Source organism: Numida meleagris, chromosome 4 (genome assembly GCF_002078875.1).
Source record: "Numida meleagris isolate 19003 breed g44 Domestic line chromosome 4, NumMel1.0, whole genome shotgun sequence".
Classification (NCBI taxonomy): Eukaryota; Metazoa; Chordata; class Aves; order Galliformes; family Numididae; genus Numida; species Numida meleagris.
Genome location: NC_034412.1, coordinates 97,399,422 through 97,412,079, shown reverse-complemented (window position 1 = coordinate 97,412,079; position 12,658 = coordinate 97,399,422). Strand labels below are relative to the sequence as shown.

The 12,658-nt window shown below is 56.4% G+C and overlaps 1 protein-coding gene across 5 annotated transcripts in view; it reads left to right on the top strand.

Moving 5' to 3' along the window:
* ZNF638 (zinc finger protein 638) overlaps positions 1-12,658 on the top strand; it is a 29,090-nt gene that overhangs the window by 14,673 nt on the left and 1,759 nt on the right. For all 5 annotated transcript variants that reach the window (XM_021394760.1, XM_021394757.1, XM_021394762.1 and 2 more), the window contains exons 5-21: positions 296-603; positions 1,229-1,572; positions 2,100-2,246; positions 2,486-2,617; positions 2,897-2,955; positions 3,137-3,189; positions 3,533-3,604; positions 3,969-4,148; positions 4,237-4,308; positions 4,914-4,966; positions 5,193-5,324; positions 5,455-5,583; positions 6,616-6,657; positions 7,552-7,692; positions 8,134-8,259; positions 9,167-9,216; positions 11,323-12,658. In XM_021394760.1, the coding sequence (XP_021250435.1) occupies positions 296-603; positions 1,229-1,572; positions 2,100-2,246; positions 2,486-2,617; positions 2,897-2,955; positions 3,137-3,189; positions 3,533-3,604; positions 3,969-4,148; positions 4,237-4,308; positions 4,914-4,966; positions 5,193-5,324; positions 5,455-5,583; positions 6,616-6,657; positions 7,552-7,692; positions 8,134-8,259; positions 9,167-9,216; positions 11,323-12,658 (3,376 nt within the window). The remainder of the gene's footprint in view (positions 1-295; positions 604-1,228; positions 1,573-2,099; positions 2,247-2,485; positions 2,618-2,896; positions 2,956-3,136; positions 3,190-3,532; positions 3,605-3,968; positions 4,149-4,236; positions 4,309-4,913; positions 4,967-5,192; positions 5,325-5,454; positions 5,584-6,615; positions 6,658-7,551; positions 7,693-8,133; positions 8,260-9,166; positions 9,217-11,322) is intronic.

The window sequence follows — 12,658 nt, the reverse complement described above, 5'->3', positions numbered from 1 at the left end:
CATTCCATGGTTCTGTGATTCTTGAGGTCCCTTCCAACCCAACCCAAACATTCCATGGTTCTGTGATCTCTGAGGTCCCTTGCAACACAACCCAAGCCATTCCGTGGTTCTGTGATCCTTGAAGTCCCTTGCAACCCAAGCCATTCTATGGTTCTCTGGTCTTTAAGGACCCTTCCAACCCAACCCAAGCGTTCCATGGTTCTGTGATCCTTGCGGTCCCTTCCAGCCCAAGCCATGCTGTGATTCTACGACTTTCTGCCGCGTCAGAGCTCACCGAAATCCCCTCTTCTCGTAGGAATGCTGCGGACAGGAAGGAGAACCAGACCCCCAAGCACCGCTCCAACTCGGCCAGCCCCAGCCCCCGGCGTCCGAGGCCCGCAGGCTCCAGCTATGTTCCTCGGCACTCGCGCTCACGCTCCAGGAGCCCGGGCCGTTACCGACCGACGCGCCCGAGGAGCCGGAGCCCGCGGCAGGTGCGGCGCCTGAGCCCTCGGCACTGGTCACGCTCACCGCAGCGATCGAGGAACCCGCTGAGGGGCAGCCCGCGGCCCCAGCGCTCCTCCAGCCATGACTGGTCATCGAGGAGAGCCACCCGATCCCAAGGTGCAGCGGGGACGCCGCTGCCTGATTGATTGGACGGGAGGGGGCACGGCCTCGGGGCGGGGGGGGCTCGGGTTGGGCGTTCAGGGGGATTTTGTAGAGGATTTAGTTGTGGTAAAGGGGGTGGTGCTTGGAAAGCTTTACCAGCAGAGCATCCTTCACTCGGTTTGTTGGGCCGCCCGGTGGCTGGCTGTTCAGCCGGCTCCTTAGTGCTTCTAGGAAATTGTGAGTGAGCTCCATTGGGTCTCTGCCCAAAGTGCCTCTGTGTTGGGAGCCGTGTGGCTTAGTGGTTGGTCAGCCCTGAGAATGGGAAGAGCAAGGGAGCTCCTGGGGGAGAGAGGCTGGGGCGAGCGGTTGGTGGGATGCACCAAGGAGGTGGGGAAAGCGATGGTGGCGGGTGGTAAAGTCAAACCTGTCTCGTGGAGGAGAGCAAAGAGAAGAGGCAACCGATAACCACAGGGCCAACTTTGCACTGATCTCCAGAACACGAGAGCAACAGGAGATCAGTGAAGAGCGACGCAGACAAGAGCGTCAGGTCTGGAGGAAGCTGGAGCTGAGCAGCAGCGGAGGTGAAGTTTCTTGTAAAAGCCGAGCAAAACCGGGTTTCTTTTCCCTCCCCACCCCGCAGACAGGAAGGCGGCTCTGGAGGCCGTGATGAAGACGCTGGGACCCGGCTTCGTGGCGGAGTTCAACAAGCACAAATCATCGCAGGCGGGCACTCCGGGCTCGGGGAAATCAGCGCCCTCTCACGGAGCCGGGGGGAAGGTGCCCGGGAACGGGAAGAAGACCCCAAAAACGGGCATTGCTGCAAAGGCTGCGAAGAAGGACGCCCTTCCTCCGCCTGCACCCGGCTCCTGTTCTCCTCAAGGCGACGAAGTGCCCCAAGAGAAGGAAATGGAGGAGGAGGAGGAGGAGGAGGAGGAGGGCTCGCCTGCAGGGCCCAGCAGGCCTCGGGCTGCGCCGTATAACCGGGTGACTATTGGTGTTTTCCTCCGCCGCGCTGAGGGTTCGGTTCGTGTCTGTGTTGGAGGGGAATGAACTGTTGTGCCCGCTGGTTCTGCTGGCAGGAGGGAGGTTGTGCTTTCCAGCAGCCAGAAGAGATGCCCGTTCTGTGTGGGGCCCTGCTTGGGTGAGCGGTGCACCAGGAGCTGCTGTGGGGTTGGAGCAGAGGCAGGAAGTCTTTGTTGTCCCATCTCTTCTTGCTCCTGCTGCAAGAAGGGCCTCAGCCTGGCACTGACCGCTGCGACACGCAGTGCCTACGAGCCAGCTTCAGGTTTAGCTCCCGCTGTGTTTTTGTGGGGCGAAGCTGTCCTTGGTAGTCCCTGGGCTCTGTATGATAAGAAACTAGAACGCTGCCTACTGGTAGGTAACGCTGGAAGGAGGCCGTGGGGCTGTGCAGCTCCTCACCTGTACGGTTCTGTTACACGTCGTGTCCTCCTGCCTTCAGCTGGAGTCGGCTCGGAAAGTGCTGATTTTTCTATGTTGTCTTTAACGTGCAGCTGCTGAGAGAGGAGCTGCTGAACTGCGGCACGGTGCTTCAGATCTCCAACTTACCGGACGACGGCTTTTCGGATCAGGACATCAAAAAAATCGTGCAGCCCTTCGGCAAAGTCAGCGATCTGATCGTGCTGCGCTCCAGGAACAAGGTCGGTTCTCTGCTGGGTCAGCCGATGAAAACCTGCCCTTGGTGGGTCCTCAGCTTGTCCTTGGGGAGAAGAGTTTGTCGTTAGGGATGGGCTGCGTGGTCGTGGTTTAGCTGGGGGTGCTAAGCCTTCTTGGTGCTGCCCGAGGATGCGCCGAGCTCCACGTGAATGCGGAGAGGGATGCGGGCGGCTGCGAGCGGGCTCTGCAAAGAACTGAAGGCTGAGAGTGGCCTCTGTTCCAGGCCTACTTGGAAATGAACTACAAAGAAGCGGTGATAGCGGCTGTGAAATACGGCGAAACTGTGCCAGTGCTGGTGAATGGGAGACAGGTGAAAATCAGCGTGGCGGAGAAGCCCAAAGCATCCCCCAGCCAGGTGAGCAGCTTGTGCCTGGCTTGGTGCTTTGATCCAGAAATCAGATGTTCCTGAGAGACACAATTATTTTAGCATTCGTATTTTCCATGTCCACCTTACAAGCAGCGGTATGAGATAGAGAGGAAAACCCTCTCATCCATGCCTTATTCCAGCTTTATGTTCTCCTTGGTTTAAGGCTGCTCTCTGGCAGCAGTACCAATTGAACACTGAGAGATGCAACCTGTATGAATGGATCAAGTGTGAGCAGGGCGCTGAAATCCCTCTTTCTGCCTCCTCTAGGCCAAAACGAGCGTCAAAAAGAAGACTCAGACCGTCAAAAAAGCAGCACCAAGCACCAAGTAAGTGCTGCCGTGACCTCCATTAACGTCCCTGCTCTTGGCAACCACTGGAAACTAAACAGATTTGTTCCCTTTTTTGAGTTTATTTTGGCGTGGGATCTTTTTTTAGCAGTTTTCACGTTCATCAGTTGTCTTTGAAACTCATTTTTCTTTCTTTTTTCTCCCCGCTTGCTCGTGATAGAAAGCACCCAACCACCACCACCGCCACCACGAAGACCAAGAAAACGATTGCAGGTGAGGCTTTGTCCACCTCTGACCTGTGATACCTCTGTTGCTGTGTTGTCTTTTTGTTCCCTTTGGTATTATAGAAGTGCTTTCTTCCAGTAGTGACAGACTGGTACAAGTTCCAGCTGGGGGTGCTTCTCAGTGCCTTGCTTGGGTGGAACCCTACCATCCTGACCTGCAAAACAAACACGCAGAAACCCTCAGGCCCCAACAGAAAATAAAACAATCAATCTGTGCCTGTACTCCGTGACTTGAAATGTTTGCCCCTGGCTGTCCGTGTCCCTCATATTCACAAATGTAAGCCTTGAGAAGTCAGCATTCCTACTGACTTGTGTCTGGATGTTTTACGTAGGCAAAAAAGAGAAAACCAAGAAGTCCGTGGGGACCAAAGAGAGTAAAACCAAGAGGACTTCAGGCACTGCAGGTAAGACAAAGGAGAGCTTTCCCTCCGTGCTCAGAGAGCCCCGTGGGTGCTGCCCCACCAACTGGGCGCTCAGGGCAGTGAGTCCAGCCCCAGTTCTCTCTGGCTCTGCCCATGCAGTCGGCTGCTGACTGGGTGAGCGCTCTGCTGCACCTACAACCTTGTAATGGTGCTGCTCAGACACACAGGACACCAAGGGGCAGAGGGATGGAGGTTGGGATTTTGGTGGTGGGGCTGCTCCTGTGTGCACAATTCCTCTTCATTTGCTCATCTGCCCGAGCACCTGAGGGCACGGCTCGCTCTGCTGTGCCCTGCTCTATGGAAAGCGTGGAACCCAAGAGCCCTTTTTTCTGCTGCTTCCTTCCAGCCCAGTCGGATGAAAACGAATCCAAAGAGCTTCAGAGCTCGCCTGGAAGTGGGGTGGAAGCTGGGGACGCTGGGCTGCCTGAGCCCACGGGTGCTGCAGGAGGGGATGAAGGTGGCACAGAGCCTGCAAAGGCAGGGGATGCTCCATCCAAAGGGGCGAGCAATCCTGCACCTTTACCAGGTAACCCCGCTGTGAGAACGCTGGTTGTCCATGAAGTGAAGTTGAACCTTGTGATATCTTGGGATTTAATTTGATTGTTCTTTTTTAGAGAAACCCGCCCAGGTGCTGCAGGCGGTGCCGGCGGGCTCGGATGGGCAGAACGAAGCTTTAATTGATCCAGGTAAATTGCAAGCTGACAGGTTGCTTTCTTGTTTCCATCCTAAACCTCTCGGTGCTGGATTAAACCAGCACAACACTGAGGCCAGGAGCTCTTCAGAAACGAGGGTGATGCAGGTTACCCAGAAAGGAAACCAGAGAAGTTCACAGACTGGAACACAGTTCCGTGCTGTGATGACAACATAGCGTTGTTAGGAGCTGCTTCAATAGATACTCATCTGCTACAAATAATGGAGGAACAGATTTGTTTTAAATGGTGCCTGGAGTTCTCCTGTTTCCCACTGCTCCTGTTTCTGGTACATCGCTGTGACTTGACCAGGGAAAAGAGAGGAAAGGTTTTGTGGCCCCAGGTGCCCACTAGCAGTGATCAAACTGAGCAGACCTCAATGTCAGCAGAGCATTGAGCGTTAATGGAGAGGTTGCCTTTGTAGGTCTCCCTTAAGACTCTTCTTCCTGAGCTCTGTTGCAGAGCACTGCACATGGCTCGTTGTTTCTTGCCACGACAGCAGAGAGAAAACATTCAGGGTAACGCGAGAGCTCTGCTGGAGCCGAAGAGATCTGCACAGCTACTGAAGTAACACCCCCCCTCCTCTTTGTTTTATTACATAGAAGCTTCTGCAGAGACTGTGAAGAGCGAGGAGGCAGCGGAGCCGGGTGGCAAGGTCAGTGTGAAAGGCTTCACCCTGCGGGTGCTGTGAGCGCAGGCTGGGCGCTGCTTCCCTGCACACCTCGGGCTGAAATCCTTGGCTGGTTTCTTGCATGGCGTGGCGAGCTCCCTCCCTGCTGCCTGCACTTCAGCAGCCCTGTGGCCTTCCCTCCCTGCCCTCACTTTGCACGCTGATATCCCCTGCTCCCGTGTGGCTGACGCGTTCCCTCGTTGGTCTGCAGGAAGCTGAGGACGCGTGCGTGGTGCTGGTTTCAAACCTGCCCGAGAAGGGCTACTCCGTGGAAGAAGTCTCCAACCTGGCGAAGCCCTTCGGTGGGCTGAGGGATGTGTTAATTGTGTCCTCTCACAAGAAGGTATGGGAGGGGAGCAGCAAGTACGCTTGTAACGAGCGTCGTGTGGGGGTAATCATCTCACGCTGCTGTGTGTTGCCTTTGGTAAGCGACAGCTTTTTGCTCATCCCGTGGCCTGCTTTCTTTTGAAAAGGCGTATCTCGAGATCAACAGAAAATCCGCAGAATCCATGGTGAAGTTTTACACCTGCTTTCCCATGACCCTGGATGGGAACCAGCTGTGCATCGACGTGGCGCCTCAGCATAAGACCGTGAGAGACGAGGTAAGTGCAGAGTGCGCTGACGTGACGTGGTGTGTGGTGACACTTGAGTACAGAGCAAGGTGCTGTGTCCAGCTGGCTTGGATACGCTGCCTGTTCTGTCGTGTATTGACACACTGGGGGAAGAACTCCTTGAGAGCAGCCCTGTGGAGAAGGACTTGGGGGTCCTGGTGGATGAGAAGCTGGGCAGTGTGCACTGGCAGCCAACTGTGTTCTGGGCTGTGTGAAAGAGGAGTGGGCAGCAGGGACAGGGAGGGGATTGTCCCCCTCTGCTTGGCTCCTGTGAGGCCTCACCTGCAGCACTGCATCCAGGCCTGGGGCCCCCAGCACAAGAAAGATGCAGAGCTCTAAGAATGAGTTGAGGAGGCCACCAAGATGAGCAGAGGATGGAGCAGTTCTCCTATGGAGAAAGGCTGAGGGAACTGAGCTTGTTCAGCCTGGAGAAGAGAAGGCTCCAGGGAGAGGCCTAATGAAGGCCTCAATGTGGCCTTCTCGAAGGGAGCATATAAACAGGAGGGGGAACGATTGTTGACAAGGGCAGATAGCGGTAGGACAAGGGGGAATGGTTTCAAATGGAGACAGAGGAGATTTAGGTTAGATATTAGGAGGAAGTTTTTCACTCAGAGGGTGGTGATGCACTGGAACAGGTTGCCCAAGGAGGCTATGGATGCCCTGGCCCTGGAGGCATTCAAGGCCAGGCTGGACGTGGCTCTGGGCAGCCTGGGCTGGTGGTTGGCGACCCTGCACTCAGCAGGGGGGTTGAAACTCGATGATCTGTGAGGTCCTTTTCAACCCAGGCCATTCTGTGGTTCTGTGTCCTGTTGAAGGCTGATCATGTGCAATGTCTTTTTCGGTCCCGGTCTCCTGATGCTAGCATAACACAGGTGTCAGAAGTGCTCGTGCTGCTGATTTGATTAATTAAGCAGGCAGAATTGGTCACTGCCATTAGGCCGTGTGTGACTCCTGGTTAGCTGCTGCTAGTGAAGCTACGTTTTGCAGTTTGAATCTGACAGCTTTGCTTTCTCCCCCCTCCAGGAAGCGATATTTACTGCCATCATCAAAGACTCTGACCCTAAGGTGAGTTGCTGGCAATCCAGCTGGACACGTATGCTCGTTTGTACTGGAATCAGCGTCCTCCTGACTAAAATGGGAGCTAGCTCGCTTATCTCCGGAGTTAATTAGTGATGTATGATTTCTTGGGTGAAGGAGTAAACGTTGGCTGTGGTTTGGCTCTGCGACGGGTGAGGAGCGAGGAGCAGAACGCTTGCTGCTAGGGTTGCTCTGGGAAGCTCTCGTGCTGTTCTGCCCAGGGAGGAGTCCCTGGGTCTGGAGCTGGGCTGAGACCTCCAAGGAGCCATGGGGGACTGTGGCTGCAGGGAGGGCTGCTCCTGTTCCCAGAGGATTGCACACAGTGTGTGTGTTCTGGATGGACACCTGAGGAGGCCCAGGTGGCATCTCAGCATCACAGCGCGTTCCAAGCGTGGCGGGACCGAGATCAGTTCCCCATCTCCATGGGGATTCCGTCAGGTTCTGCTGGGAAACCGACAGGCTCGAGATAGAGGGACTCTTGGAAATGTCCTTGCAAATGTTCAAGCAAATCAAAGTCCAACTTAAAAAAGCAGACCCTGAGTCTTTGGGCCAGGTCCCCGTGCCTTGGTGGTGCGCATCTGTCGTGATGTCCGCGTCTCGGCGCACCAGATCTGCTCCGGACTCGAGCTGCATTTTGTCATGTTCTTAAAGAGGCTTTTATTATTAAACAACAAAATGTTCAGCCTGACCCTTGCTAGTTCTTCTTTACTTGGAAAAAGGGCAAATTTCTTTTGATAGGCTGCGCAGGAAACTGGAAGGTGGGCGTGAGTGAGAGCAGGGGGTGTGCGGCTGAGATGGGAGCAGCCACGGAGCTGCTCTCTGTGCTGCTTTCCTCCCAGCTCCGTAGGTGTGAGGTTACAGCAAGCCTTCCCTTCTCCTCAGGTGAACGCCGAGGCGCTGCACCACCAGTTTGTGCACCTGGGGAACTTACCAGACGAGGGGTACAGAGAATTCGAAGTGGTTTGCGTGGGGCTGCGCTTCGGGAAGGTCGATCACTACGTGGTGCTGAAGAACAAAAACAAGGTGAGGAGCGGTTTTCTGTGCCGCGTTAAAACAAAACCATGGGGCTTTTCTTCTCAGCGCCGGCCACGTTTGGCTCGTGAGAGATGCACAGAGGTGATCATTGCTGCTGCGTGCTTCGTGTTCATCGCTTTGTGTTCTGATGGAGCTGGAAAGCTCTGATCCTGCAGGGTGAGGAAGGAGCAGCTGGCTGGAGGCGTCCCTGCCCATTGCAGGGCACTTGGACTAGCTGGTCTCTAAGGATCCCTTCCAACCCTTCTGTAGTTCTGCAAGTGAGAGGTTTGCAGTATGTGTGTGTAGACGTGTGAGCGCAGCTCGTCGCTCTGTTCCCTTGCTCAGGGCAGCCTGACTGCTTGCTTTTCATAGCCCTGCCCTTCAGCTTGTCCTGCAGTGCAGAGGTAAGGTAGAAGGCTGCCCTTTGAAGCTTGTCTTTGTTCGTTTCAGGCAATTCTGCAGCTGGAGAGTCCCAAGGCAGCCAGGTCCATGTACTGCTTCCTGAACCAGTACTCGTACACCATGGGGGGGCACACCTTGACCTGCACGTTGTCCCCCAGCAGGCAGCATGCTGACGTAAGCTTTCTTATTTCTCGTTATCACCTTACTGCCGTGGCACAGCACGACCTTTCCCCAAAGAGCACTCCGTGGGGTAACGTTGGGTTTTGCCTCAAGTAGTTGCTGTTGTGGATGAGAAGGGGAGCTGGGTGAGCAGCGCGGTGTGGGCGCGGGGCTGTGTGCTTGGCTTCTGTGCCTGTCCCTTCCACAAAGGTTTCTTGGGTCTCTTTCAACTTTCCTTGAGGAAAGACGAGGAGAGAAGGGAAGAGAGCAGGGAAGCAGCTCCTCAGTGCAGGGTAGAAAGGGACTGATGGCTGAAGGGAATGGAGCAGCTCCGCTGTTGCTTGATTCATCTTTCAACAGTTTGGCTACGTTTGATCCCTGTGCTTCTAGGCTTGGCTGCTCTCAGTGCTACCTGTGGGCCAGCAGCTCCTTCTGGTGTAGTTCCTCCAAGAAATCCATTTCCCTCCATAAATAAAACAGCGATGTGAAGCCTGCATGGCTGGGGCTCTCACTGGGAACAGCCTTCAGGCTACGTGCTGTTAGAAAAGAAATCCCCCTGCTTTTCTTGAGGACTCCTTGGCCTTGTGCTGCGAAGCTCGGCTATGTGGCTGCATTCTTTTTCCGAGGTTATTTTGGTTTAGGTAGTTCTGTATCCCAGAAAACGGAGTTAGCAGGTTGTAAAGCCCATCAGTCTGCCCGGACCCACACCTCAGAAAGGGGAGGCAATAGAAGCATGGTGATGTGCTGCGTGTGTTAACGTCAGGAGCACCTCCTGCATGGCCATGTCCTCTCAGGACACAGGTGTTGTGTGGGGTGTGGTTGTAGGGCAGCGTGGGCCCTGGGTGTCACTCCACCTGTGGTGTAGGTGCTGTGCTGGAGCTCCTGGAAGCCACAGACCCTGAACCCTGCTTTTATTTTACAGACCGAAGCCGTGAAAAAGGAAGCGAAGAAGGAGGAGCCAAGCAGAGGAAGGTATGCCTTGCAGGTGGGGTGGGTATCCCCAGTGAAACAGGAGCTCTGTGAGGAAGGGAGGTGCAGTGAGAGCTGCTCTGTGTGTGTGTGTGTGTGTGTGTGTGTCCACCCAGAGAGCGGGCAGAGGGGGAGCTGGGCTGCAGTGCTGTCCACAGCCAGGATTTTGCCACGGGTCCTGGGTGATGTGCTTGGATTCCTGTTGCTAAGGCTGCTGGTGTGTCAGACCAGGCTGCACCACGTCTCGCAACGCCTTCCTCTGTCACAGCTCCTGCCTCTGCTCGTCCTGTTCCCAAATGGTGAAAGCATCCCGCAGCTTCCTCGTTTAACTTACTGACCTCTGCTTCACGCTGTGATGCAGGTGCCTAAATTCAGTTTACAAACGTTCCCTGCTCTGTTCGCATCGGAACCGAGACGTGGGAGATGGAGATTTGGGTACGTTCTGTTTAAAAACCGCGTGGCAGACGTGGCTCGTGGTGGGACTTGCCACGGTGGAGTGGCTGCTGGTTGGCTTTTGTCACCCTTCTGTAAGGGGACAGATCATCACAAGGGCTCCTGTTCCTCCGGTCTGGGGCAGCCCTTCCTGGCAGCCTCCGTGCCCTGACTGGCAATTCCATTGAGTTAAGCTCGGTGAAAGGCAGAAGCTACCTTCAACGCTGCCCTGTCTGCAAGGACCTTGTCATGGTTTCCTTGCAGGAGATGGAGCAGCAGGAGGTGCTGCCCTCTCCTCACCTGAGGCGTTTCCCCATGCCTGGCCATCTCCCAGCTTCCTGCAGGCCCCTCAACGCCTCGCTGTGCTCCTCGTTCCCTCTGCACATTGCTGCTGCCTCTGCAGAGCTCTCCTCCCACCACATTTGAGTCTCTCAGTGTATTTTGGAGACCAGCAAGGCAGAGTCAGCTTGTTTTCTAGAGGGGAGGCACGAAGCCCTGAGCATCCAGCAGTCAGCGTGCCACCACCTGAGCTGTGCAGGGGGTGCTTTCCTTGTTCCATTCCTGCGGGCTCTGTACAAACGTGTGCTCTTGAGAGGAGCCGTGGTGCGGCCTGCTCCCTCGTGCGTGCCCTCTGGCCGCGTGCTTGCTGCCTCTGTGCTTGTTTCAACACCAAACGATGCTGCTGGGGTCGGTGCTGTGACGCCGTTCCATCTTTAGAAGCTTGTGCTCTTGGTATGATGCTCGTTTTCTTGAGTCTTACGGGATGGGGGGGAGCGCAGGCAGCTCTAATGTTGAAGTCTCCCGAGATCATCTTTGGAGGCCTCTTTGTTTCAGAGGAGAGTAACGGGTTTGACCATCCCCTGCCTGTCATCCTGGGAGCTGACGGAAGGGTTAGGTGGGGAAACAGGGCCTGGCCCACAGGAACCTGTGTGCACATAGCGATCCCCACTGCCGTGTGAGGTCACAGCAAAGCCTCCCTCCCCCTAAAACCCAACCCGACATGAAAAAACCTCTGGGTTCTTGGCTGCTGGAAGAGTGAGGGCTGTAAGTGAGTGACGGCCGAGCCCTCAAACAGAACAGAACTTGTGCTGTCCTCAGAGGAACCAAAACAGCAGCGACAGGTCTCATTTAGAACACGTTGCCCAAGGAGGCTGTGGATGCCCCATCCCTGGAGGCATTCAAGGCCAGGCTGGACGTGGCACTGGGCAGCCTGGTCTGGTGGTTGGCCACCCTGCACTCAGCAGGGGGGTTGAAACTCGATGATCTGTGAGGTCCTTTCCAACCCAGGCCGTTCCATGAGCCCATGAACGTGCAGGGAGCCAGGGACCCGAGCTGCTGCCTGCCATGGCGGGGCACGTGGCACCGAGTGCGGCCCTGGGAGCTCCGCATCCCGGTGACATGGGCAGGGTCTGGCTGCTCCGGGGTTTGTACAGAACGAATGAGCTGTTTGCCTCCGTGTTTTAACTGCTCTGACACTTACAGGTGAGGTACTAATGAGCTGTTTGCCTCCGTGTTTTAACCGCTCTGACACTGACAGGTGAGGCGGCCGAACGCTGAGCGCCAACGCGGCCGGAGATCGCGCACTGCTGGCGTCAGGAGGTTACTGCTAACCGTAGAATTCTCAACGTGCTTTGATTTCTTCTGTGTTTTCTTTTTTTTTTTTTTAAATGCATGTAGCTCCAGCTTGAAAAAACACCCAGAGGGATCAGGAGCGGTGCAAACAGCAGCTGCTCATCCTCCGGTAGAGCCCAGTGTGGTGAAGAAAGAACCCGTTTCCACCCCTCCTGCTAAGGATGAGCTGTCAGCAGTGAAGGCAGAGCCCTCCGAGTCCCGTCTGGAAGGAGCACGGAGGGGTTCCGCTGCGGGATCGGGCGACCCGGCCGCCGGGAAGGCAGGAGCTGGGGCTGAGCTCCCTGGTGCACCCCTGGCAGCAGCCGGCGCCGATTTAACCACAGCCGAGCCCGAAGAGAAACTGCCACCTGCTCCCAGCGTGGGGAAGGAGGAGGAGGTTACAGGTGGAGCAGCCTCTGAGCTCCCCGTGCCTGCAGCTGGATCCGCACCGCAGAAGGGAAGGGCGCTGGGAGCCGAGGGGCTGGGAGCTACTGCTGGAGAGCGGCCGGGAGGAGCACCAGGCCGGGGTGACCATGTGCCATTCCACCATGTGCCATCCAGCCACGTGCCATCCGGCACTGCTGCCCCACTGGGGGCCGAACCCAGAGCTGTGCCCCCCGCTCACGGCGCGGCGGAGACGGGCTCGTGTGTTGTCCCGCACGGAAACCCCAAGGCGAGTGTGCCAAAAAAGACGCGTGTTTCTGATCCGGGGAAGATGGAACATGAGAAGCCCAGGGCTCCGACGGCGGAGGTGAGACCTGTGCTCGAGGCTGGGGCGGCCCTGGGGAGGACACGAGGTGGAGCTGGAGACAGAGCAGAAGGGGCCGTGCTCTGCGGTGGCAGCGCTTGGGAGGAGAGCTCCCAGCAGCTGCTGGCCAAGGCTGGGGCTGCCGTGGAAAATGCTGATAAGAATGCAAAGGAGAAGGAGGGAAGCTCCATCAGAGCGCCTCAAAGCAAAGAAACGGGGCCGGGCAAAGTGAAAGAAGCCGGCAAAGCAGCTGCATCGAACTCCTCTTTGTCTGCCCAGGAGCCTTCCTCCGTTTCTAAAATAACTTTAAAGGCGGTGGTGCCTGTTCCTGATATACTGAAGCCAAGGGTCGCGGCGCAGAGAAGCAAACCGGCGCCGTGCAAGGGAGGGAAGCAAGCGGCTTCCTCCAAAGCCAGAGCCCAGGGAGCAGCAGCGGGGCAGAAGAAGGCAGCGTGGAAAGATGGGGGTCACCCAAGAGCCGGTGGCAGCCAGAACCCAGCGGGCAGCACGTCCCAGCAGAGCGGGGCTGCCGGCACCGGGAAGGCTGGCAGCGGGAGGAACGCGTCCCAGCAAGAGAAGGACTCGCAAGTGGAACCTAGGGCTGGCTCAAAGCAGGAGGGAGAGAGCAGATGGGCCAGCACGAAGAGAGACGCC